General features: G+C 58.6%; 2 protein-coding genes across 10 annotated transcripts in view; one reads left to right on the forward strand and one right to left on the reverse strand.

Moving 5' to 3' along the window:
- The window catches only part of LOC110395786, a 7,295-nt gene extending 2,882 nt beyond the window's left edge, over positions 1 to 4,413 (reverse strand). For 2 of the 3 annotated variants that reach the window (XM_021390624.1, XM_021390625.1), the window contains exons 1-2: positions 4,313 to 4,413; positions 392 to 607 (exon numbers count right to left, since the gene is read on the reverse strand). In XM_021390624.1, coding sequence (XP_021246299.1) covers positions 392 to 541 — 150 coding nt within the window. In that variant the 5' untranslated portion in view covers positions 542 to 607; positions 4,313 to 4,413. Of the gene's footprint in view, positions 1 to 391; positions 660 to 4,312 lie in introns of those variants that run through there. The other variant, XM_021390626.1, reaches the window with a different exon arrangement.
- On the forward strand, positions 4,056 to 25,891 carry PTK2B (protein tyrosine kinase 2 beta). Of its 7 annotated transcripts, none has more exons than XM_021390616.1 (31): positions 4,056 to 4,257; positions 12,390 to 12,637; positions 13,893 to 14,071; positions 14,154 to 14,241; positions 14,392 to 14,471; positions 14,619 to 14,681; positions 14,825 to 14,879; positions 15,275 to 15,415; positions 15,600 to 15,674; positions 15,746 to 15,847; positions 16,239 to 16,356; positions 16,764 to 16,803; positions 16,882 to 16,928; positions 17,041 to 17,094; positions 17,898 to 17,995; positions 18,082 to 18,166; positions 18,480 to 18,580; positions 18,671 to 18,786; positions 18,920 to 19,020; positions 19,099 to 19,188; positions 19,728 to 19,932; positions 20,036 to 20,144; positions 20,230 to 20,295; positions 20,914 to 21,039; positions 21,567 to 21,713; positions 22,601 to 22,636; positions 23,009 to 23,036; positions 23,303 to 23,358; positions 23,591 to 23,734; positions 24,682 to 24,762; positions 24,848 to 25,891. In XM_021390616.1, exons 1-31 carry the CDS (start codon positions 4,095 to 4,097, stop codon positions 25,061 to 25,063), a joined length of 3,258 nt encoding a protein of 1,085 aa, XP_021246291.1. In that variant the 5' UTR covers positions 4,056 to 4,094; the 3' UTR covers positions 25,064 to 25,891. The 7 variants fall into 7 exon arrangements, with proteins under 7 accessions (XP_021246291.1, XP_021246292.1, XP_021246293.1 ...); XM_021390617.1 differs by having other exon boundaries at positions 4,057 to 4,257; positions 23,312 to 23,358; XM_021390623.1 differs by lacking the exon at positions 4,056 to 4,257 and adding an exon at positions 4,401 to 4,496 and having other exon boundaries at positions 24,848 to 25,890.

The following is a 25,992-nucleotide window of genomic DNA, read 5'->3' on the forward strand; positions in this document are numbered from 1 at the left end:
CCACTCCACTCCACTCCACTCCACTCCACTCCACTCCACTCCACTCCACTCCACTCCACTCCACTCCACTCCACTCCACTCCACTCCACTCCACTTCGTTTCATTTCATTTCACTCCACTCTGCTTTGCTCACTTCACTTCAATTTACATCACATCATGTCACATTACTTCAATTTCACTTCCCTTCACTTCATCCCATCCTATCCCCTTCCATCCCATCCATCCCCTTCCATCCCATCCCATCCCATCCCATTCCATCCCATTCCATCCCATCCCATCCCATCCCATCCCATCCCATCCCATCCCATCCCATCCCATCCCATCCCATCCCATCCCATCCCATCCCATCCTATGGGATAGGCAGCATTTGGTGACACCAGCTAGGTCCTACCTTGGCGTTGGTTCGGCGCCTCCTGGCCATGAGGATGGTCAGCACCACTATGCCCAGCAGAGGAACGGTGCAGAGCACCCTGTGGTCCCAGTGGCCCAAGACACTGAGGACTGGGAGGACTGCCATGACTGCCAGAATCCAGAGCTTCATCTTCTGCTTGGAAGTCACGTGAAGTGTGCGGCCACCAGCATAACCACTCAGCTCTTAACGACGGCCCTGTGATGGTGGCATGGACATGACCAGCCTGAAGGGCGCCTGGGCTCTGGGATTATGGAGGCCGACAGATGCAGTGAGCACCCTGCTCCTACCCAGTTCCTTCTCCCAGCTGCTCTTCAGATAGAGGGACACCACATGGAACCACTCAAACAGGGCCCCGTCTGTGATGCAGTGGTGACATCCCTCAGACACACAATGGCTGTCCCTGTCAGTGCACCCAGTCACCCCCCAGCAGGGGAAGCACAGAGGCTGCCACTGCCCATCTTTACCTGGCCTGATCGCTGGTGTTGGTGCACGAGAAGGAGAGGGTGCCTCATGCGTGGGCCCTGTGCAGCCTGAGCTGCTGGGGGGCTCCCCACTTGCTCACAGTGCTCCCCCATGCTCTACTCTTTGCCTTGCCCCAGGACTACCAGCAGTGCTGCACCATGTCACCCTGCTCCAGGCCCTTGTCCTCTTCCTCTACAGTGCTGTGTGCTGGTGACATGTTGGATACGTGTGCTTACAAGATATCGGTCATAAATCTATTTGCTATTTGGTGAGCTTGTGCTCCTTGGGAAAGGTGATGTCAGCCCTACCTTCAAGAAGTGCAAGGAGGAGGATCCGGGGAGCTGGGGTCCAGTCTGACCCCTGACTCCTCACTGCAGGGCCTGGGGATGTGCTGGTGGCCCTGGCAGCAGCCCCCCATTCCCAACCTCCTCCTCTCTCCATGGAAACAGCAAAGACAAATACCATGGCAACCCCATGGCAACAGCACAGGCGATGCCACCGGTTCCCACAGCCCAGAAGCAAGTGGATGCCGGGGCATCCCGGAGGAGTCTTAGAATCACAGAATGATTGGGTTGGAAGGGACCTCAATGACCATCCAGGACCAACCCCCTGCTGCAGGCTGGGTGCCCCCCACCAGCTCCTCCACCAGCAGCACAATGGGGCATCGTGTCCTACGTGTCCCCCGGGGAGCCCCTCTCCAACAGCAGGTATTTTCCCTGGGGTGGCAGCCAGCTGTAACCAAATGGCATCCTCCAAAGGGCAATTTGGGGTTGCTCCAAGGCCCTGCAGGACCTCAGCTCTGCTGGGCAGGGTGGGCCCATAGTGGCTGTCCCCAGGTAGCAGGAGAAGGTGAGCTGGGCTGGGCGAGGGAGGAGACCCCAGGGTTTGTAGGCATGGGCTGAATGGGGTCAGTGAGCAGGAATAGGTCAGTGGTTGATTTGTGGGGGATGGGTGAGTGTCCCTGGAGATGTCTAAGAGCCGTGGAGATGTGGCACTGAGGGACGTGATCAGTGGGCATGGTGGGGAGTGGGCATGGTGGGTGATCTCAGAGGTGTTTTCCAACCCTAATCATAGAGTCATAGAATCACAGAACTGTTTGAGTTGGAAGGGACCCTTCAAGGCCATCTGGAATCAGTCCCTGCAATGAGCAGGGACACCCACAGCTCCATCAGTGCTCAGAGCCCCGTCCAGCCTGATCTTGGCTGTCTACAGGGATGGGGCACCCACCACCTCTCTGGGCAACCTGTGCCAGTACTTCTAGATTCACCCCCTCCAAAACCACCCAGGTGCCACAAACCTCACTCGGGCACACTGTGCCACCCCATGCAGAGTCCCCGTCACCCAGTGCTGCCAAGGAGCCGGCACTGGGGGCTGCATGGGAGGGGATCTGCCCTTCCCCCTACTGATCTCAGAGCACCAGGAAAAAGGATTTTTCACTCCTGAAAAGTGAAAAGAACCGGGGCGGACTTTTAAAGCCTATCGATGACCTGCGTTCCTGGAACTTGGCTCCCGGGCACCCGCAGGGTACCGCTCCTCCAGCGGAGGTCGGGCAGCCTGCAGATGGCAGCAACCACATGCAGCAACCGCCGCGAGCTGGTGGGGAGCGCTGCCACCCACCCTGCATCTCGGAGGACACCCCCAGCACCGCTCCTGGGCGTCTCTCCCAGCTCCTTCCTCACCACTTCTCCATCTCCATCCCAACACTGGCTGGAAGCCCCTCCAGAGCCCCCCCCCCCCCAACGCCCGGACCCTCCAGCCCTCGGCCAAAAGTAAGTTGGTGCCTTCCATCCTCCGGCAGCCGCCGCTTGAAGCCGTTTCCCAAAGCACCGCTCGCTCCCTAGTGATGGGAGAGGTGCTATTAATAAATCCCGTCAGCTTTTATCGCTTCTCTCTGTGCCAATGAAGAGGGCGGTTTGGGGAAGGGGGGAGGCGGGGGGAAACCTGTTTCTCTCCGGCGTTTCGTAGCTACGAGCTCGCCCTCGGCGCGGGAGCATGGGATGGCTCAGCAGGCTGTTGAACCAGCTCTCCTGTGAGTCCGGGGCCGAAGGTGGGGTGGGAGGATTGGGAGGGGAAGGGTTGCTTGGTTTTTGGTTCGTTGGGTTCATTTTTGGCGTGGCTTCTCTGAACCCTGCTCCACGGGGGCTATGCTGGTCGGGGCACGGCAGCGGCATCGCAGTGTCTCTCCCAGACTTGCACCTTCTCGGGAGTGCGTGGAGAGGGAAAGGTGCACATGGAGCTGTGCACCTCGCTGGGCAGAGCAATGCATGGAGCTGCAGTCCCCAGTCCTGCTAGCACAGGGCAGCTATCGCCCACCCTGCTCCCCCCTGCCCTTTGCTGGGCCTGTGTCACTGTGGCTCTGTGATATTCAGCAGTGGAATTGCTGCCGGTATGGCTCTGTGTGCCACCGGTGGCACAGGGGGACAGAGGTGCCCTCAGTGCTCCTGGCTCCTAATGAGGGGGTTGTCTTGCCCTGAAGCTCTCCGGTCCCCATGACTCTTTCCTGCATTTCTCGGGGTGCAAAGGGCTCCTTCAGCATCTGGTTGTGGGGTGCTCAGCTTGTGTCCGGCGGCTGCGTTGCACCTTGGGGGGGGGTCAGCAGGGGACACTTCTGTTCCCCACTGTGGGGCTGTGCAGAGGGGTGCAGCCAGCAGGGACCCTCTGAGCGCTGGGTGGGGGACCCCCAAAGGCTGCTGCTTCCAGGACTCAGCAGCGATGGGGACTCACATGGGAGCAGGGGCAGCGTCAGCCTTCCCCACACTACCACCCAGCTCTCCTTCATGCAGGGAAACCGCTATGGGGCTGGAGGTGGCCAGGGAGGGGAATTCCCAGCAAGAACCCATTCCCCCCATGGCTGCTGGCTGCAGCTGTGCCGTGCCTGTGGTCTGCAGAGCCGGAGGCCAAGGGGAAGACGGCTGCACATGGGCTTTGGGGAACTGCCCGTCTGCGGCTCAGCCCTCCTGCTTCCCCCACCGTGCTCAGCTTCCTTTGTGGAAAGCAGTCTATGTGGCAGTGCCCACCGCCCCCATAGCACCCCGCTGCTGGGACCACGGTGCTGGGTCATGGTGGGGAGGGAGGACGGGGGAGCACCCCACTGTTCCCCCTTTCCCCCTCCTCCTCCTCCAGCCCTTGCTATCCAACACCCTCAGTGCCATACTGTGGGGCTGGGGGCTGCATGCTGCTGTGTGACCATGGAGGGGCTCAGATACCGGGGGGGTCCTCAATGCACCCCACAAACGGGGCAGTATGCTGGGGGTGGATGTGCTGCCAGAGCCCTCCCCGCTGCTCCGGACGTTGGCACAGCGGCTCTTGCACCATCCTCATTCCTTCCTCAGCCCCTTGCGCAGCGCCGGGCTCCATGGGGGCTGCTTGCCAGCTTTTCCCAGGTAGGAGAGGCCCCATACGCTGGGCCCCGTGCCCAAATTCCCAACCTGTCCCAACCTGTTATGGGGTCAAGGGAGTGAGCAGGTGAGGGGTCCCGCTGCCTTCCTTGCCTCCCGCCCTCCTCTTCCTTCCCGGTGTCGTGGCCTCATCCGGAAGCGGGTGGCTGGGAGGAGTGGTTTCGACACCGGTTCCAGCACGGGACACGCTGCCCAGGGCTGGTGGGAGCGAAGGCAGCACCAAGGTGAGCAGCGCTGCTCGCTTTGGGGAGCACGGTGCAAAAAAAGAGGGGGGAAACATAGAGCCGAGGGCAGGAAGTGGGAGCAGGACGCTGCGTCTCGGTGCTCGGGGCGAGCTGGGCCGCAGCGGGACGGGAGGTGCTTCGGTGTTTGCCCAAGGGTTTGGCGGTGTGTGCCAGCGTCGTCATCACGGGGAGAGCCCCGGGGATGGGAGTGCTGGGAGGGCGAGAGGGGCTGATGCAACAGCGGGTGCCCGCGGGTTGCTCTGGGTGCTGCTCGGTGGAGTTTCTCCATTGCCGTTGGCTTTGGGATGGGTCATCCAACTAGGATGTTGTTGCTCCTCCAAACCCGGCCCCGTGAAGGTGGTGCTGCAGGGAACTGCCTGCATCTCATGGTAGGGAGCATCCTGGCACTGGGTCTCCCAAGAGTGGAGTATCTGCGTCCTGTCCTGGGGCTGGGAGGACGTGTCCAAAGCAGGGGGTGAGATGGAGCACCAGGCATGGGGCTCTGGTGTTATGTGAGGGGTGGGGAGGACTCAGCCAGGCTGGGCCAGGGAGTGTCCTGGGGCTTTCTGAGCAGGAGTGCTATGAGAGCCCTCCTGAGCAGGGCAGGGCTTTGATGAGGAGCAGGGACACACCAGGGATGGTCCCATTTCCACCTATTGCACCCACAGCAGATGTGCGTGGCATGGCAGTGCAGTTCATGGGACAGCACTGAGGCTGGGTGTGTGGGGATGGATGCACGGTGCAGAGGTGTCCATGCAGGAGCACCCATGCGGGATAGGGGCTTCAGGCTTCCCAGTCAGCAAAGGACAGGGAAGGATGCACAAGCCCATGGTGTTGCTGGTGCATGCATAGGGTGCAGTGCTGCTGTCCCCAGGCTCCCCATCTCCAAGCCTTTGTGCTCAGCTGTTGTTCTGTGCTCTGTGCTCAGGCTCGTGCAGGCAGTGGGGGCTGGGGAAGCACCATCTGAATCATGTTGCTTTTTCCCTGGCGCACTTATTACTCACGAGGAATAGATGTGAACCTTCCGTGGGAAGTGTTGCTACGTTCCGTCCTGCAGCGGCGTGCCACGCTCAGGCCCCCTTCCCTGAGGAGCAGCAAAAGGCTATGACTGGGGGGCTCAGCACAAAACCCACAGAGATGCGTTTCCCTATGTAATTGTGGGGGGCAAAACTTGGCGTTTTTGTTCATAGAGGGGCAGTGCACTGCAGGAGGGAATGGCCGCAGTGCTCTGTTTGGAGAAGAGGCTGCAAAGAGGGAAGAGGAACACAATGATGCGCTCACAGCGCAGATCCCATGAGCCACTGGGAAACCTCCCAGTCCCCACTGAAGCTTCAGTCAGCAGCCATGGCCAGGAGCTGCACGGCGCTGGGCCCCTGCACTGCTTCCTGAGCCCTGTGCATCTGCACAGCACTGCACACCTGCACTGCACGACCGCCACAGTGTGCAACCGCCACAATGCACATCTGTCATGGTGCACATCTAACACAATGCACATCCAACACAATGCACAACTAGCACAACGCACATCTAACAAACACAGTGCACAACCACCACCGTGCACAACCACCACGGTGCACAACCACTGCCATGCACACAGAGCCACGTTGCATCCAGCCCAGATAATGTGAGGGGCACTGTGGGACGTGATCCTACAAACGTTGCACAAGCATTTTGTGGTACAGTGTGGCCACTGGGAAGAGGAAATGGCTTTGAGAGGGGGCTCAGGGGTGGCTTCCATTTGTGGAGTGACTGAAGGTTTTTCCAGGGTGTGGGGCTGCAGCTTGGGCTTGAGGTGCAACTCTGGAAATAGGGGCACAGGTCTTAAAGTGAGGGTCTGTCTCTGAAAATGGGGGTACATCACTGAAAATAGGGATGTGTGTCTGAAAATTGGTTGGATCTCTGAAAATGGGGATGAGCCTCTGAAAATAGGGGTGCATCTCTGCAAATGGAATGCTTCTCTGGAAACGGAGGTGCCTCTCTGAAAACAGGGGGGTACATCTGTGGAAATAGGGGTGCGTCTCTGGAAATAGGATTGCATCTCTGGAAACAGAGGTGCATCTCTGAAAATGGGGGTGCATTTCTGAAAATATGAGTGCATTTCTGAAAATGGGGACATGTCTCTGAAAATGGAGCGCATTTCTGAAAATTCCTGGTGCAAGAGGGGAAGGGCTGTGCTGCAGAACCTGCAGCTTTGCACTCTTCAGTGCGATTTCTGCCAACAATGCCACGGCCTCCTGCCCGGGAGTTTTAAAGTTTTGGAGGACAAGAGTTTCCCTAATGAAGATGTTGTGAATATGAGGAGTGTAATTAGCGTGAGCACCCATCAGCCTGGCAGAAAAAGGTACTGGGGGCTGCGTGTTTTTGTAGCAGTGCGTGCAGTGGGGTGGGCCACAGGGTGGGCTCCAGCCCCATGCCCCCATTCCCTGCCCACCCCAAGGATGCAGGAGCAGCATCGCGTTCCCACAGGTTGCTTGGCGACGGGGATGCCTAGCGACCGGTACCAGCCGTGCCAACCAACGATGCTGCAAAGCCCTCCGCTTCCTTCTGGCGCAGAAAGGTTACCGGGAAATACGCCCACCCTGTTCCTGGGAAGCTGCTCCCCTCCCTGAGCTTTTGGTGCTGCTCAAGGTTATTTTTAGGCTGGCAGAGCTGCAGGAGCAGTGCTGGATGGGGAAGGCTGAGGCTGAACCCTGCTGCTGCCCTGGTGCTGCTCCCAGCCCCATCCCCCTTCATCCCCCATGGATGCCCTCCCCCCCCAGCCTGATTTTGGGAGCTGCTGGTGTGCTCGACCCGTGTGTGCCGTGCTGCTGTGCCTTGGTTTGCTTGGGGAAATCCAAGAAACAACCAAGTGGTAGTTGCGTTATTACTTGGCCAAGTGGTAATTGTGTTATTAATTGTGAGGATGAGTGAGAGCGCTGGGATTCAGTGCAGGGTTAGGGCACACCTGTGGGGCCCTGCGTGCATGGTCCTGCAGGTCCCATAGGCTAGAAATGTGCAGCAGGGAAAATGATTGATTTTGCCCCATTTCACCCAAAGTTTTGGTGGAAAACTGCATGTTCCATGTGGTCGCTGCTGATACTGGAGGCTTTTAGGGAGGACTCTTCGTGGGCACTGCAATGGGGTCAGGTTTGAGACCCCCTCGAGAGGAGAGCTGGCAGCAGCCCATTCGCGACATTTTGCCTCCAGGCCCATATCCCTGCTGTTCCCTCCCCGTTGCCATGCACTGGGGGGGACGTTCTGATGCGGAGCCTCATAGGGAGCCCAGATGGCCCTGCCTTGTCCCCTTGCTGGGACAGAAACACAGCGCAGACAGAACACACAGATCTTTTTCCCGTGCCTGAGTCACCTCTTCAGCTCCTGCCGTGGGTGTGATGGCAGCACAGCGTCTCCATTCTGATTCCTCAGCTGCGCTGCACGTATCGTTGTACCCTGCTGCTTGGTGCAGATCTGGGGCTGGGGGGAGGGGGGTTCCTGAGCCGTCCCTGCACCCAGAAACACTCGCAGCAGTGTTTTCCTACTTGGAAAACAGGGTGCTTCTCTGAAAATGGAGGCGCATCTCTGAAAATGGGGGTAGATCTCTGCAAATGGGATTGCAACTCTGAAAATGGAGGCGCATCTCTGAAAATGGGGTGCATCTCTGGAAATAGGGGTGCATCTCTGGAAATAGGAGTGCCTCTCTTCAAATAGGGGTGGTTCTCTGAAAATGGGGTGCATCTCTGAAAATGGGGATGGATCTCTGATAATGGGAATGCCCCTTTGAAGATGGGATACACCTCCGAAAATGGAGGTGCATTTCTGAAATTGGGGTACATGTCTGGAAGTGAGGGTGGTTCTCTGAAAATGGAAGTACATCTTTGAAAATAGAAGCACATCTCTGAAAATGGGGCGCATTTCTGAAAATGGGGGTTCATTTCTGAAAATGGGATACATGTCTGAAAGTAGAGGTGCATCTCTGAAAATAGGAGTATGCCTCTGAAAATAGGGGTACATCCTGGTGGAATGCTTAATCCACCCTCTCTCTCATGAGACATGATGAAGGGTCCTGGGCTGTAGCTGTAGTAAGCAAAGTGTCAAATGTGTGGAAATGTATTAGGAGCTATCCTTGATGCTGGGGCTGTTCAAGGGGTGCTTGTTGGAGCTGGGTGAGTTTTTGGTGTTTTGGGCTGTCTGTCTGCAAGCATTTTGGGCGTCTACAAGTGGTCTTGGGATCTGCAACTGGCTTTGGGTTCTGTAAGCAAAGGGGGCAGCCCTCCAGCCCCTGGGGCAGCCTGTCCCACCATTGCAGCATGTGTCACTTCCTTTGCTTTGCGAAACACATTCTTCCTCTGATGGGGCTGTCACGTGGGGCCCAAACCCAGCACCCCAAACGCATCCAGCAGGCACTCAGCACCACCGCTGCCTGCTGAGATTGCTGCCAGTGCTCTCCTCCTCCCCACTGCCCCATCACAGGGCTGCGATGGATGCAGACCCCCGGATCTGGGGGTTGGATGCACACAAAGGGGGGTTGGGTGGTGATATCCTGCTCCCTGCTGGGGACAGGGCTGAAGTGACAGATGGGGTCTGGGCAGACTGGGGCAGATATGGGGAGCAGGCATCTGAGATAAGGCAGGGGTGCACCGGAGCATTCATTGGTGTCCAGATTCCTCAGCCCTGGGGCTAGAGAAGGAAGGAGAAACTGAGGCACACAGACCATGCTGTGGGTCTGCGTGGGGTGGTGCAGCCCCGGTTATAGGGCACAGCCTCCAGGTGTGGGTGCTGCAGTGCAATGCTATAGGTGCCACTGCCTCAACCCCTGCAGGAGCCTCTTCGCTCCCCCGGAACCATAACAATCCACAATGAGTCACTGAAATACCTGCACCGATGGGGCAGGGCTGGGGCGAGGCAGGCTGCTGCGGGGTCCCCCTGCTTGTCCCACACCGTGTCATGGAACTGGGACCCTGCCGAAGGGACAAGGTAAATGGTGGGGGGGTCCTCGTTGTCCTTGTGCTTTGGGAGGAGGGGGGCTTGCAGCCCCAAATCTGGAGCTTAGGGGGTGGAAACACAGGGGGTTGGGGGCAGCGCAGCAGGTTTGGGGCAACGTGGGGGAGTTCGGGTGCGCTGTGCCTCAGTTTCCCCACCTACGCCGTGGGCACATGCGTGAGGTGCCTGCTGGGTGCTATGCAAATGCCTCCGCACACAGCAGGAAGCAGCAGCTCCGTCAGCTCGGGGTGGGGACAAGGGACAGCCACCTCACCGTAAGTGCCGCTCGCCCCCTCCTAGCCCTGTCCTGGGTGCCCCATGGGGAGGAGTGGGTCCCAGACCTTTGCCATTTGTGCTGGTGTTGGGGTGGGTGGTGAGCTGAGAGTGGGCAAACTCGTCACACTTAGCCGGGTCCCAGGGGGGTCCAACCCATCCCCGGTGTGTGAGAATGGGCCACTCCATGATGCGGCCCAGATTTTGGGTAGGGCTGGAGGGAGCAGCACCGAGCACAAAACTTTTCCGTGTCTTAAGAGTGCGTGGGAGCACCCAGAGAGACTTCCTGGTACGGGGCAGAGCGCAACAGGGACGTTGGGGGTGTCCCAGCCCCGAGGGGAGGGGAAGGGGCTGTGGGGGCACAGGGTTTGGTGGTGGAAGCGTTTCATGGTCACCTGTGTCCCCGTGTGTCTGGCTGTCCCCAAATGCCACTGCAACGCTGGGGACAGAGCCATGCTGCCATGGGCTGTCACTGTGCCGATGTGAGGTGGGGGCAGGGGATGTGGGGATGTGGGGATGTGGTTGGGGGTCCCTTCTCCATGCAGAGGTGCTGCGCACAGTCAGGTCCTCGTGAGGCTGTGCCCCAGGGGGTCCCCAGGGGAAGGGGACATCGGCTCAGCCCCACGCGACGGGATGCGTTGGGTGAGGACGGTGATGCTGAGTGAACAAATTTGGCGAGGAGAGAAGCCGAGGTTGGGAGGAGGGGCGTCACTTCTGTGCACTGAGCTTTTGTGGCAAACCCCAAAAGCGAAGCTGAGGGCTTGGCTGGGGGGTTGCTAATTCTGCTCAACCTGACAGCTTTTTTCAGCACGGTGGGCAGGAAGCTGCTGGCCAGCGCTGCAAGACCCTCCTCGTGCAACGAGAAATAACCCAGTGTGAAAGCGTGTGTGAGCGCCCGTGCGTGTGCCAGTGCCCTCCTGGGCTGCGGCTGCACTGTGGCACTGCCAGAGCAAAGCCAGCCCCTGGGAAATGCTCCCTGTCCCCTGCTTGTGTCTCCTGTGGGGCACCGTGGGGTGGCTGTCACACTGTGCCCAGCTGCACCAGACAGGTGTCACAACCCCACGGTGCCACGGGGAGAGCGCAGACCCTGCTCGTGCCACCTGCGCTGCTCCCTGTCTGCAGCGCCCTGCAGGTCCCCATGTCACCCATCTGCCTCCAGGGCCCCATATCACCTGCTGCAGGGCAGACCCCCAGTGCTGTCCCCATCCTCTCTGTGCCCTCCCAGCCCCTCTCGCCCCCTCCCCATGTCCAGGATCCCCTCCGTGGGGCCATTCCCTGCAGCAGACCTGGGGTGACCCATGGGCCACCCGTGCTGCTGTTTGCAAACAGCTCCGGTCCTGTTTAATGAGTAACCAGAGGGCTGAGCTCAGGGAGGGAAAGGCCCCCGGGCTGAGTTTTCCCGTTGGTTGTTTCATGGCTGAGAAGTGCTGCTTGGCTGCTGGTGACATGCGTGCGCTGAGTGTGCCCGGCCTCAGCCCAGCTGCGTGCAAAGGGATGGGGCGAGCGGTGCCTTGGCTATCCCTTGTGCCATGCTCACGGCCCAGAAATCCCCGCAAAATGAAGGAGGAAAACTGAGATCTGCTTGGATCTCTTCGATCAGCGCAGGCTAAATGTGGTTTCCAGTTGTTCTCAGCAAAATGAAAAGCCAAACCTCTTCTGTTCCGGCCCAAGGGACGTTTGTGAGCAGGCTTCTAGGTTGTGTGCCCTCTAAAAATAAAAGAGCCAATCAATATAAATAACTATTGCCCTTCCGTGTGCGGATGAGCCTGGGCTGCTTGCCCCGTTTTGCTCTGATCTCTGCACAAAGCCCTCTGCTAAATGCAGCTCTGCCGGGGAAGGGGGGGTCACACGGCATTGTCCCACACTGCAGAGCACGCACGGGCACGTCCTGGATTTTTGGGGGTGAGTGTGGGGCTGGGTGTGGGATGCTGGAGCAGAGGGGATTAATTATCCCAGCTAATGGGGATGGGTACACAGCCACATGGCACCGGAGGTGATGGAGATGAAAAGGCGTTGTTCTGGAGGGGTTGGGGTCACAAAGGTATTGCTCTGGAGGTGATGGGGACATGTGGGTGTTATTCTAGGTGTGACAGGGACAAAGAGGTGTTGCCCAGATGTGCTGGGGACACGTGGGCACATTGCTCTGGGGGTTCTGGGGGCATAGGGACATAGCTCCAGATGTGATGGGGACACAGAGCTGTTGCAGCGGAGGGGACAGACACAGGGACATTGCTCTGGAGGTGGTAGGGACACAAGGGTGTTGCTCTGGAGGTGATGGGGACATAGCGACATTGCTCCAGGGGTGACATGAACACAGATGTGTTGCTCCGGAGGTGATGGGAACACAAGAACTTTGCTCCAGAGGTGCAAAAATGTGCTGAGGACACAAAGATTTTGCTCTGAGGGTGCTGGGGACACGTGAGCACATTGCTCCGGAGGTGCTGGGCACGTAGAGATGTTGGTTCTGGAGGTGCTGGAGACATAGGGGCATTACTCTGGGGTTGACACGGACACAGAGGTGTTGCTCCAGAGGTCCCCTTTGTCGCACTCCTTTGTCACTGGCTCCATCATCTCCTCCTTCCTACCCTTCCCTCCCCTCCCCCCCTTCCCCACCCATCCCAGCTGTCCCCACCTGGTGACGCAGCACACATCTCCCTGCAGGGAAGGGATGCTCAGCCCCTAGCACCCCCCCGGCCATGAGCATGTCGGCCCTCCCCGAGCCCCTGGGCCGCCCACGGAGCAGCTCCTTCCGCAGCCTGGCCGGGACGCTGGAGGCCAACCTGGGCATGGGGACGCTGGAGGCGGACAGGGAGGAGATGCGCATCCTCAAGGTGTGCTTCTACAGCAACAGCTTCAACATGGGCAAGAACTTCAAGCTGGTCAAGTGCCCTGTGACGACGGAGATCCGGGTATGTAGGCATGGGATGCATAGGGACAAGGGAGGGTGGTGGGGACTTTTTTGTCCATCCGATGGCAGAGGGAGCACCCGTAGCCCCATGGCTCCAAAACCTGGAGGGCATGGAGATGATCTCGACATGACCAGCAGCCCAGTAGGCCCCTTTGTGGCCAGCAAAGAGCAGTTCCCAGGCCATGGAGTAGACATAGAATCAATAAAGATGGAAAAGACCTTTAAGATCAAGTCCAACTGTCAACCCATCACCACCATGCCCACTCATATAGAATCATAGAGTCATGGGGGTTGGAAAAGACCTCGAAGTCCAACCACTGACCCATCCCCACCATGCTGTCTAACCCATGTTCCTAAATAGAATCACAGAATCATTAAAGTTGGAAAAGACCTCTAAGATCATCAAGTCCAACTGTTGACTCACCACCACCACGCCCACTAAACCATGTCCTGGGATACTTGGAGGGCTGGGATGGTGTCATAAGTCCCTGTGTTCTCTCCACCCATGAAGACATGGTGGAAAAGTGGTTGGAGATGTCTCAGCATCTCCCCATGGACATGGTGTGCTTTCTCCATGTCAAGGGCCACATCCACGGGGGGACGCTGAGACCTCCCCAGCTTGTCCCTTCTCCAGGGACAGACTCTACCATCTCCCTAGGCAGCGTATCCCAGTGCATCTCCACTCTTTTGGAGAAGAATTTTGCCCTCATATCACACCTGACCCTCCCCTGGTCCAAGCTGAGGCCATCACATCTTGTCCTAAAGCAGCCCTGCTGACCCCACACCTTCCTGGGGATGCCCGATGCTCTGCCTGCTGCAGGCGATGCTGTGCATCAGGGGTAGCTGTGCTGAGGTGCAAGGGTGGAACTGAACTGGTCAGGCTTTTCGCCCCACTACGACACACCAGAGAGCTTGGGCGAGACACGTGCAGGCTGCAGGTTGGTGCAGAGCGGGCTGGAGGCTTCTCTGGGACCTCAGGTGGAGACTGCAGAGGCTGTGGTCTTGCAAAGGGGCTGTGGGTTTGTAGCATTTCCTCCTCGTTTTTGAGCTCTGTTGGCTTATGCAGAATGTGAAGGCTTGGGGTTGAGTCTCTGAGCAGGGAGGGGTGTGGGCAGGCTTTCACGGGGCAGTTTGGGTTTGAGAACGTGTGCATGGGAGGACACACTGCTTTGTAAGGGCAAAACCACAGCAACTGAGGGGACAGCCCTTAGCAGCTGCAGGGCTTTGAGCCCCACTTGCCCCATCACTGTTCCCAGGAGGTGATCAGATCCATCCTGGTGAGCGGCCGCATCGGGCCCGACATCCAGCTGCCCGAGTGCTACGGGCTGCGCCTGAAGCATGTCAAGTCGGACGAGATCCACTGGCTGCACCCCGAGCTGACGGTGGGCGAGGTGCAGGAGAAGTACGAGTGCCTGCACCTGGAGGCCGAATGGAGGTAGGAGATGGGGACCCGGGCGTGGGGTGGGGGTCCCTCTGCTTGCCCCCCGCAGCTCAGTGGGGCTGTGCCATGTCCCCAGGTACGACCTGCAGATCCGCTATCTGCCCGAGGACTACATGGAGCGCTTCTTAGAGGACAGGACCACGCTTCTCTACTTCTACCAACAGGTCCTCCAGAGCCCCCTACCCACCCCCAGCACTGCTGGGCTTCACCTCTCCCCCAGCCCAGCGCACCCCATGGAGGGACCCCAAAGCATGCGCAGTTCTGTGAGCACCCTCCCCACCCCCCAGTCCCTGAGCTCTGTTTCTCCCCATTAGCTCCGCAGCGAGTACATGCAGAACTATGCCAGCAAGGTGAGCGAGGGCATGGCCCTGCAGCTGGGCTGCCTCGAGCTCAGGTACGTGCTGCTGGGTGCTCAGGGAGCGGGGAGCAGGAGCGGGCTTCCAGCACCCAGCTCAGGGGGCAGAGCCCTGGGGGAAAGCACGTGGAGCAGGGATGCATGAGGATGCACAAGCAGCTGTCTGACATCGCTCCCTTCCTGCAGGAGGTTTTACAAGGACATGCCCCAAAACGCGCTGGATAAGAAGTCCAACTTTGAGTTCCTGGAGTGAGTAGGCATGGCTCGACCTGCAGCCCCTGTGCTGGGAGCGGCTCTGCTGCACCATGCACCCCCTGCTTTGCTGCTGCAACCCCCCACGTGTTATCGATCTGCACGTGGCCCTTGACATGTGCATGGTCTCTGCTCTGCAGGAAGGAGGTGGGCTTGGACCTGTTCTTCCCCAGCCAGATGCAGGAGAACCTGAAGGTGAGGGATGTGTGCATGGGGATGGCTGAATGTCTGTGGGCAGCTCTGGGTGCAAGCTGGGTGTGCATGCACATGTAGGTGCCTGGGGGTGGTCGTGTGTGTGTGCACGTAAGTTTGCATGGCTGTGCACCTCTGCACACAGTGGCTATGCACAGTCACTTCATAGACACATATGTATGTGTGCACACATGGCGCGTGAACATCTGCCCACACTCCTGCCCACACAAGGCTGCATGCGCACGCGGAAGCATGCTGGCTTGCACACACATGTGCACACATGGTTGTGCGTGCTGATGCACGTGCATATCTGCAGCTGAGTGCATGCCCCGGTGCATGCATATCTGTGTGCATGTGCGCACCCCGTAGCACACACCACATCCCTGCTCTGCCCGCAGCCCAAGCAGTTCCGCAAGATGATCCAGCAGACGTTCCAGCAGTACGCGCTGCTGCGGGAGGAGGAGTGCATCCTCAAGTTCCTGCACACCCTCTCCACCTTTGCCAACATCGACCAGGAGAGCTACCGCTGCGAGCTCATTGTGAGTGCACGGAGGGGTTCACTGGGGGCTTTTTGGGGCTGGGGGCACTGCGGGGGCTGCTGCTGCACCCATGCAACCGTGGTGGGTGTGTGCTGCGTCTCCAGGGGATCACAGTGGGTGGGGGAGAGATGGATTCGGGGAAAATCACCCCAAAATGTGCCTCCTCCCTCTGTCCCATGCACAGCAAGGGTGGAACATCACGGTGGACCTGGTCATCGGGCCCAAGGGCATCCGGCAGATGACGAGCAAGGAGGCCAAGGTAGGGGGGCACAGAGGGGTGAGAACCTCCCCAGGGAAAACGCTGGGGTCTGACAGCACTTTTGCCTGCAGCCCACCTGCCTGGCCGAGTTCAAGGACATCAAATCCATCAAGTGCTCCAGCGTGGAGGAGGGCCGGGCTGTGTTGCAGCTGGGGCTCAGCGGCACCCCCCAGGTGAGGCAGCCTTGGCACTGGAGGTGGGGAGGAGGAACATGTGCAGGATTTTTGGGTGGGATGGGGATGGCTATGGGATAGTGTCTTGTCCCTGCAGCAGACAGCCCCATTGCCACTGGGGGCTAGGCTAGGGTTAGGGTTAGGGTTAGGGTTAGGGTTAGGGCTCCTGCCTGGATCTGTGGCCATGGGGATGCTCTGGCCCCAACAGAAGTGCCTGGGGTGGCCCTGCCAGGGGATGGGGTTATGGATGGGGTGCAAGCTGGAATGGTGCTATGGGATGTGGGGAAGTGGTACCCAAGTCACCCTGAGGTGCAGAAGAGGGGACATCCCCTGGGCTCCAGGTTTTGGAGGCTATGGACAGTCTCTCACTCATCCCCGTTGCCTGTCTCAGTCCCTGGCCATCAAGACCTCGTCTCTGGCCGAGGCAGAGAACATGGCCGACCTCATCGATGGCTACTGCCGGCTGCAGGGGGGCCTGGACACCTCCCTCATCGTCTTCCCCAGGAGAGGTGGGTCTCCTGTGGGTCCCTGTGGGTGCAGGCATCTCCCTGCCCTGGACGTCCCCACCAAGCCCCATTGCCAGCCCATCCATGCCCCATTCCATGCCTTCCCCCCTGCCCCAAGGTGCTTTCTCCAGAGCTACAACATCATCCACAACTTCCCAGCCATTATCCCAGCCTGAGACCCTGCACGCTCGCTGCATGCGTGCTTGCATCCACTTCATCTCTAGCCGAGGGTGGTGGCACTTCCATAGCAAGGGTCAGACGAACACCTTCCCAAACATCATGGGGAGCTGCTGGGGAGAAGGGGGGTGGCTGCCCCTTGTCTGCATTGGAGGGGAGGACACAGGGAAGCCCCTAGCCTGGTTAGGGTGCATAGCACAGCTGGGAGGTGACTGCCTGCTGTCCTCCTGCAGAGAGGGAGAAGAGGAGCAGCCTGCCACGGATCCCCATCCCGTGAGTATTGCAGGGGGGAGCCGGGACCCCTGCCTCGCTGTGCCCTGCTTGCTGACCCCAACCTCCTCCTGCCCACAGGCACCTGGAGGAGCGGCACTCTGCTGTGTCTGACAGCCTCAGTGTGGGTGAGCTGGGGATCCCCTTCTTCTCCACTGACTGTGGGTGGGAGGCTCTGGGATGGGCACTTTGCCTCTCTCCCTGATTGCATCACTGCCTGCTGCCTTCTTCTTGCCCTAGACTCTGAGATTTACGCTGAAATCCCTGATGAGTCCTCACGCCCAAGATCTGGAGGTGGGTGCCACCCCCTGGGTGCCCTCCTGCTCATCTCCCTCCAGCTACCATCTCCCTATTCTGTCCGTTCATCCCAATTTCCCACCCCACCCTCAACAGTGCCTAAAGTTGGTTTTGCCCATTCTGCCCACCGTACCCATCATCCCATCTCCCTACAACCATCATCCAGTCTCCTCCCTACATCCATTACCTCCTTACTCGCATCAACCTTATTTTCTCCTTCCCCCTGCCCACCCCAATTTCCCACCCCATCCTCACCAATGCTTAAATTTGGGGGCTAGGTTTTGCCCACTTTGCCCATCTTACCCATCATCTTCTCTCCCTACACCCATCCTCCCATCTCCCTACGCCCACCATCTCCCTATTTTCTCCTTTTACCTGCCCACCCCAGTTTCCCACCCCATCTCCAACAGTGCCAAAATGTGGGATCTAGGTTTTGCCCACTCTACCCACCTTACCCATAATCTCCAATCCCTACACCCATCGTCTCCCTAGGCCATTCATCTCCTCTCCCTATGTCCACCATCTCATCTCCCCATGCCTATCATCTTCCCTATTTTCCCCTTCCTCTTTGCCCAACCCAACTTCCCACCCCAACCCCACCAGATTTGGGGGCTAGGTTTTGCCTACTCTGCCCACCTTACCTCCTGGAGGTACATACTATGGAGCAGGAGCCATGGGGCTCGTCCTTGGCCAAGAGGATGATGGAGCAGATGTGCACCCAAAACCTGCCACTTAGCACAGGGAGGGTGTGAGCAGCTCCCCATGCCCCAGCACCCACCGGTGCAACCCTCTCCTCTCAGCCCAGCACTACGGGATCTGCCGGGAGGACGTCACACTGGGCAGGATCCTGGGGGAAGGCTTCTTTGGCGAGGTGTACGAGGGCACCTACATCAACCCGGTGGGTGCACGGCACTGCCTCCTCCCCACCCACCTCCTCCATGCCTGGGGAGAGTGGGGTTGAGCTGCTCCCATCTCTGCTTGCAGAAAGGGGAGAGGGTGAACGTGGCTGTGAAGACCTGCAAGAAGGACTGCAGCCCCGAGAACAAGGACAAGTTCCTGAGCGAGGCGGGTATGCCATTGCAATGCAGAGCAGAGTGGGAGGAGGAAGGGGTCCCGTGCCCTCCCCGCTGTGACAGGGTTTCCCCACATACCTTCCTTTTGGGGGAAGAAATCTGCTGGAATCTTGTGTGAGGGCAGGTGGGCACCAACTGTGTGTAAACCCACTGGAGCCCTGTTGTGGGCAGCAGGAGCTCCCTGGCAGTTCCTGCTGCTCTGGCTCTGGCTGCATGGCACAGAGCTGTCCCTGCACCCCCAGTGGGGCTTGGGCTGCTGGAGGCCCCCCCGCCCCGTGGCAGGGAGCCTGAGGCAGGGTCTCCTTGCAGTGCTGATGAAGAAGTTGGACCACCCCCACATCGTGAAGCTCATTGGCATCGCAGAGGAAGAACCCACCTGGATCATCATGGAGCTGTACCCCTATGGGGAGGTGCGGGGGCTGATGCTGCTGGGGGCTGTGCCCCCCACCTAGGTGCCACCTTTCAGCCCCTGAGCCCCCCTGCCGCCTGTCCCCTTGCAGCTAGGGCAATACCTGGAGCAGAACAAGCACTGCCTCGCTGTGCCCACACTCGTCCTGTACACGCTGCAGATCAGCAAAGCCTTGGCATACCTGGAGGCCATCAACTGTGTGCACAGGTGGGCTGGGAGCAGCAGGGCAGCAGCAGGGGCTGGCAGCATTCCTTGCAGTCTCATTTTGCAGCCTGAGAAGCTGGTTTCTCTGGGTGTGATGGTCCTGCCCTACTCCCCAGTCAAAGCTCTGTCCTTGCAGGGACATCGCAGTGAGGAATATCCTGGTGGCCACCCCGGAGTGTGTGAAGCTGGGTGACTTTGGGCTGTCCAGGTACATCGAGGATGAGGAATACTATAAAGGTAAAGTAGTGGGGGATGTGGGCTCGTGCCAGCCCATCTGCAGCCATGATCATGGCTGCCATCTGTCTGTCCCTCCAGCGTCTGTCACCCGTCTCCCCATCAAGTGGATGTCCCCTGAGTCCATCAACTTCCGACGCTTCACGACAGCCAGTGACGTCTGGATGTTTGGTATGCAGTGGGATGGAGATGGGATGGGTCCTGGGCACATCCTGGGGCAGTATCGTGGTGCACAGGGACACATCCTGCTCTGGTGTGGTGATGGTAGCGCAGCCTTGGGGAAAGGGACCCCAGGGAAAGGCTCCTGGAGCAGAGCCTCCCACAGTTCCAACTCCGCCTGAATTTGGGATGCTCAACCATCATTGGGAGCATTCTGCATTCAAAATGCTTAACCATCATTGGGGGCATCCCAAATTTGAGATACTCAGCCATCATTGAGGGCATCCCTCATTCAGGATGCTCAACCACCACTGGGGGCATCCCAAATTCGAGATGCTCAGCCATCACTGGGGGCATCCGACATTCAAGATGCTCAACAGTCATTAGGGGCATACTGAATTCGAGATGCTCAGGGGTCTGGGTTAAACTCTACTCCCTGCAAACATCCAGAGCCTGGCTCTGTCACCAGGTCCCCAAAACCTTAGGCAAGAGGCTGGTCCCCAAGGTGGTCACTCCGGCACCGTCTGTGATTTCTCCCCTGTGCCCCGCAGCTGTGTGCATGTGGGAGATCCTGAGCTACGGCCGGCAGCCCTTCTTCTGGCTGGAGAACAAGGATGTGATCGGGGTGCTGGAGAGGGGTGACCGCCTGCCCAAGCCTGACGTCTGCCCACCCATCCTCTACACCCTAATGACGCGCTGCTGGGACTATGACCCCAGCGAAAGGCCCAAGTTCAAGGACCTGGTTTGCAGCTTGAGGTGACAGGAAAGATTTTGGAGCACCTACCTCCTCCACCCACCCATCCCACTCATCCCATGCATCGGGGCATGGCACTGAGGTCCCCTCCCTCTCTCCCTCCAGTGACATTTACCTGATGGAGAAGGAGCTGGCCAAGGAGCAGGAGCGGAACAACCGCCACCGGCCTCCCAAAATCATGGAGCCACCATCCCCCCAGGAGCCACCCCCCAAGGTGGGACATGGGCAGGATGCTGCGGGGTGACATGGGGTGTCCCCAGGCTTGCACCTCCCTCACCTCTCTCCCTCTGCTCCCACAGCCCAGCAGACCCAGGTACAAACCTCCACCCCAGAGCAACCTCCTGGCACCCAAGCTGCAGTTCCAGGTAAGGCTGCATGCTCCAAGCAACCCGCGGGGTACATGAGGGCTTGGCCCAAGGAAGCTGTGCCCGGAGCTCCAGCCCTCAGAGCTGGTGGATTTTGGGTCTCAGAGCCACCAAATGCCAGCAGGACAGCATGCTGCTTCAGGTTCAGCCTTATCCCTGCCTCGGAGCTCAGAGAGTGGCTTTTGTCCCAGGGCAGGGCAGTTTGCAAAGCTCCCCCCATCCCATTGGCAATGCTCCCCCAGTCCCATTAGCAATAGTCCCCCAGTCCCATTGGCAATGCTCTCGCAGTCCCTTGTGCATGCACAGCTGTGAGGAGAGGAGGTTTGCTGTACTCCAGTGCTGCCTGCAGCTGAGTTTGGCTGCACTGCAGGAGCACAGGTTGCCGCCAGTTCGCACTGTTTCTTGGAGCATCCCTACGCTCTCGGATGCTTTTTGGGGCCAGGCAGGAGTTTGGGCTGGAGCATAGTTTTGGGAACACACCTCGTGGCGAAGAAGGTCCTATGCTGCTCCTCTGCGATGTCCCGCTGTGAAAGCCGCTGTCCTGTGCTCTTTGCTCTGTCCATGTGTCCGTTTGTCTGCCCGCTCCCGTGGCTTTGTCCCGTGCTTGCCTTGCTACAGGTGCCTGAGGGTCTGTGTGCCAGCTCACCCACCCTCACCAGCCCCGCTGAGTACCAGTCTCCGGCCAGCTCCCTGCACACCCCTCCGCTCCACCGCCACCACGTCTTCAAGCGCCACAGCATGAGGGTAAGAGAGAGACCCAAGAGCGTCGCGAGGACTGCCCCGAGGAGGGGGCTTGGCGAGGAGATGCTCTGTGTTTGGCACTGCTGCCCGTGCTGCTTCCAGCTGTGTGCCTGATCCTGCACTGCGCTGCCTGAGGCTGGAAGGGCTGCGGTGATGTTTGCATGCATGCACAACAAGGTGGAGGTGTGGTGGTGGAGGAGATGCTGGCATGCTGTCCCCAAAATCGAGCCGGGGTGCACTGGGGATGGGCAGCTGCAGCGCTGACACCTGGAGTTTGGCTCCTCAGCATCACTGCATGGCCCTGAAATCAGGGGCAAGTGTTGTCCTGCATCTGATGACGCTCTGCTGGATGGTTTGGCACAGTCCCAGCACTGTGAGCAGCTGCACCATGGGCACAACATGCTGCTCCGGTGCTGAGCTGCATGCTCAGGGGCCCAGTGCATGGCTTTGCATGTGCAGAGCTGTACCAAAACTGCATGGGGGGGATCCTGGTGCTGAGCCCCCCCATCCCTGCCTGCTCCATGCGCCAGGAGGAAGACTTCCTGCGTCCCAGCAGCAGGGAGGAGGCGCAGAAGCTGTGGGAGATGGAGCGGCTGAAGATGCAGCAGGTGCTGGACAAGCAGCAGAAGCAGATGGTGGAGGACTACCAGTGGCTGCGGCAGGAGGAGAAATCCCTGGTGGGTGACATCGGGCTGGGGACAGACTTCGGGCTGGGCGCTCCCAGCTCTTGTGTTGCCACTATGGAAGTGGAGGAGCTGCAGCTTGCTTCATGTGGTTTAGCCACAATTGCAGCACGCCGCAGGTCTCGCAGCACGCGTGCAGCTCCAGCAGTTTGTGCACAGCTGGAGGTGCCAGGGCAGCCCCTGGCACCAACCCACTCTCACCTCTCTGTGTTCTGCGCCTCGCTGAGCTGCGAGGGGAAGCGAATACTTTGACACCTGCGCAAATTTTTAAGTGCAATTGCGTCTTCATGAGATTTTATAATGCTTTTTAAAGCCAGCGTCAAGGTAGCTAATGTGTGACTAATGCACCAGCAGCAGTGAGATGGAAGATCTTTTATTAGCGCAGCTGACGCAGCCATGGAGCAATGCCCAGCTCCAGTGCTGCAGCAGCATTTTGGGGAGCAGCAGCATTTTGGGGAACAGCAGCATTCTGGGGGCAGCAGCTCAGGGTCCTGGTGCCCTATGGAAGGGATGGGGACAGGGACAGGGCGATGAGGGGCTGTGGGGCTGCAGAGATGGGCCGTACTCCTGAGGTGTGAGTTGGGATCTCCTGGAAGCAGAAGAACCGTGAAGGTCTCCAGGGGTCAGAGATGGATTTTCCTGGATGATGCTGGGCAAAGTGAAGGGGGGAGCACTTCTTTTTCTATTGGGAATTGGAATGAAAGAATCAGAATTTGGGAAAGTTTTGCCATGGAGGGAGAAGAGGGGAGGGAACAGTTCTCTGGAGGTCAACCCATGTGCTTCCTCTTTTTCCTCTTCTTCCCCATCTTTCCCTTTGCCCCCCTTTTCCCTTATCTTTCCCTTTTCCCATCACCTCTCACAAATCTTCTCCCCCTTTGCAGGACCCGACAGTGTTCATGAACAACAACACTGCTCTGGTGAGTGCTGCCATCCCCGGGGAACCCTGCTGGGTGCATTCCTCTGCAGAGGAGCCCTTCTCCTGGGGGTGGGCAGCAGATATGTACAGGTTGCAATGGTCCCTGCTGCCCCTTTTCTAGCCCTGCTCTTGGAAGCATTTAGGGGCTGTTGGGGTCAAACCGCTTTCAGTTGTCATGCTGGGGCATCCTTGTGCTTCAGTTTCAGAAAATTTGTCCAAAACTCTTAACGGGGTGCAATGCTTGCGGTCCAGACCTGCCCCCTGAGGCCCCCTGGGATGCGGATGCCTCCACTCTGAGGCAATGCCTTCTCCACTCTTGCTCCTCTGAACAAGATTTCCCACCTCTCATTTGCTTCTGTTTCCTCCCCCGCAGCTGCTCCCGGAGAAGGAGACGGATTACAGTGAGTGTCCCTGCTGCCTATTGCACCAGCCCTGTTCCAGCAATCCCAGATCATCAGCAGGAGTGGCTCTGCCTGCCCCAAGGGCTCTGCCTGTTCCACATGTGTTGGGCTGAGCTGCAGGCACCCCCTTTTCCTTGCCCTGGTGGTGGAGGGGAGGTGGCACACAGCTGGGTCAAGTTGGGGTGTCCTGAGTGGTGTGGGGCATGAGGGACATGCACACATGTCCAGGGAGCAGCCAGAGTAACTCTCCTTCCTTTCCCTTACTGATGGTGTAGCGGAGTTCACGGGCCCCCCCCAGAAGCCTCCAAGACTTGGGGCACAGGTAAGACCTCCCCAGACAGGGCCACCATGGTCCAAGTCTTCCTTCGCCACCATTTACATCTATTCATCTGCAAGATGGGACTTTTTGGACCAACTAAGCAGATTCCAAGTCACAGGTGGGAGGTGGATGGGTCTGGGGTGCAGAGACTGGCCTGGGCTCCCCACGGTTGTTGGCCTGTTCCCTCCTTGCTCCCTTGCTGTGCTGAGCCCATCGTGGCCCTGTTGTCCTCCAGTCCATCCATCCGGCCCCCACTGCCAACCTGGACCGCACGGATGACACGGTGTACAGCAACGTCATGGACCTGGTGCGGGCCGTCCTGCAGCTGAAAAATGAGATCAGTCTCCTGCCCCCGGAGGGGTACATCCTCGTGGTGAAGGTAGGGGAAGCAAAGGGGCAGTGCCAGGCCTTCCATGGGGATTATGGAGGGAGTTGGGAATCAGTGTGCTGAGCAGCTCCCATCAAGAATCCTTCTTGGAAAGACTTACATGTCAGGAGGAGCATTACATTACATGTAATGGAGGGAGCATTGGCAACACACCTTGCTCATATACAGGGTCCTTGGGTCTATGGTGGGAGCATTTCTAGGATGTCTTGTTCCTCCAATGGGTCCTAGGATCAATGACAGGAGAATTTCCAACGTGCCCTGCTCCTTCCTTGTGCCCTTGTGTCAATAGGGGAGCATTTCCAACATGTCTTGTTCCTCCTACAAGTCCTTGTGTCAATGGTGGGAGCAATTCCATGATGCCCTGCTTCTGCATTGAGTCCTTGTGTCAACAGTGGGAAGAATTCCAACATGCCCTGCTCCTCCATTGAGTCTTTAGGTCAGAGCTGGGAGCAGTTCCAGAACACTGTGCCCCTCCATTGGGTTCTTGGGTCAAGGGTGGGAGTGTTTCCAACAGGTCTGGCTCCTCCATTGGGTCCTTGGGTCAATGTAGAGCATTTCCAATGTGTCCTCATCCTCCACTGGGTCCTTGAGTCAATCCAGAGCATTTCCAATGTATCCTGATCCTCTGCTGCATCCATGGGTCAGTGATGGGAGCACTTCCAGCATATCCTGCTCTTTCCTTGGGTCAATAGGAGAGCATTCCCAACATACCCTGCTCTTCTGTTGAGTCCTTGGGGCAATAGTGAGAGCATTTCCAACACGTCCTTGTGTCCATGTGTCAATTCTCGTATGCCCCATTCCTCCATTGGGTTCTTGGGTCCATGGGGAGCATTTCCCCCCATGCCCCTCTCCCCACTGGGATCCTTAAGTCAGCATCAGGGACTATGCATCACTGTCCTGTGCCTGGAGCCATCCTAACCCTATCACTCGCCCCACAGAATGTGGGCCTGTCCCTCCGCAAGCTGATTGGCAGCGTGGACGAGATCCTGCCCATCCTACCCGCCACCTCCCGCACCGAGGTAGGGCTGCAGCATGCCCCACGGGGCTAGGGGTGGGGAAGGGGCTCGGGAACACCCTCACCTGTAACCTCTGCATTGTGGCCAGATTGAAGGGACCCAGAAGCTTCTCAACAAGGACTTGGCCGAGCTCATCAACAAGATGCGCCTGGCACAGCAGAACGCCGTCACCTCGCTGAGCGAGGAGTGCAAGAGGCAGATGCTGACGGCCTCCCATACCCTGGCTGTGGATGCCAAGAACCTCCTGGATGCTGTGGACCAAGCCAAGGTCCAGGCCAACCTGGTGAAGCTGTGCTTGGAGTGAGGGAAGGTGAAGGGGTGGGGAAGGAGAGGACGAGAGGCAGTGCCATGTTGATCAGCGGTGTTGGGAGGAGAGCGGTGCGGACGAGCTGGCTTCTGTGTGTCTCCCGTGGCCTCGTCGCCCTGTCCTCCTTGTCCCCCTCCTCCTGCAGCTGCTTGTGTCTTTAGCATCATCTCGTCAGTCTTCTGAAGAAAGGAGTGCCTGGTGACGCATCCCTCCAAAGGACTGGGGGTGGCCTGGATGTCCCCCAGGGTGGACAAAGGTCCCTTTGGCTCGGTCGCCACCAGTGGGGCTATGTCTATCCAGTGGGTCTGTGTGTCCATCCAGTGGGCTCATGGGGCTGTCCAGTGGGTCCATGTGTCCATCCAGTGGGTTCCCATGTCCATCCCATGGCCCCCGCCAGGGGCAGTGCATCCAAGCGGGGACCTGCACCCCGCTGCTCAGCACTGGGAGCTGGAGACACGGTGACCAGGGGAGCTGGCTTCCCGGGAGGGGCTCGCTGGAGGGACAGTTTGCATTTTCTTGTACATTATATAGAAGAGTTTATTTAATGATAGGTGCGCGTCGGGTCGGTTCTCATGTCCAGCCCCAGCCTGGGGAGCGTGGGAGGGATGGGTCCCTGTGCCCATAGCCATCAGTGCCACAAACCGGCCGGGGGAATGGGGCCTCTTCCAGCTGAGTTTGCTCCAAGCTGCTCTATGTAAGCGACAACAGCAACAAGTTCTCTGTTCGGTTTGTGCTTGAATTGGAAATCGTACAGTTCGGGCTTTTCCCCAGCATCTTCCCACAATGCTGCTCGCACTGGCTGAGATAAACCATGCACCAAGTCCTGCTGTGCCTTTGCTTGCTGATGTCCCCCTCTCCTGGTAAAGAATGCAGGTTGGACCCCAGAACCCTGCAGAAAGGGTGTCCCTTGTTCACCTCCGGGTCGT

The sequence above is a fragment of the Numida meleagris genome, chromosome 3 (assembly GCF_002078875.1).
Source record: "Numida meleagris isolate 19003 breed g44 Domestic line chromosome 3, NumMel1.0, whole genome shotgun sequence".
Classification (NCBI taxonomy): Eukaryota; Metazoa; Chordata; class Aves; order Galliformes; family Numididae; genus Numida; species Numida meleagris.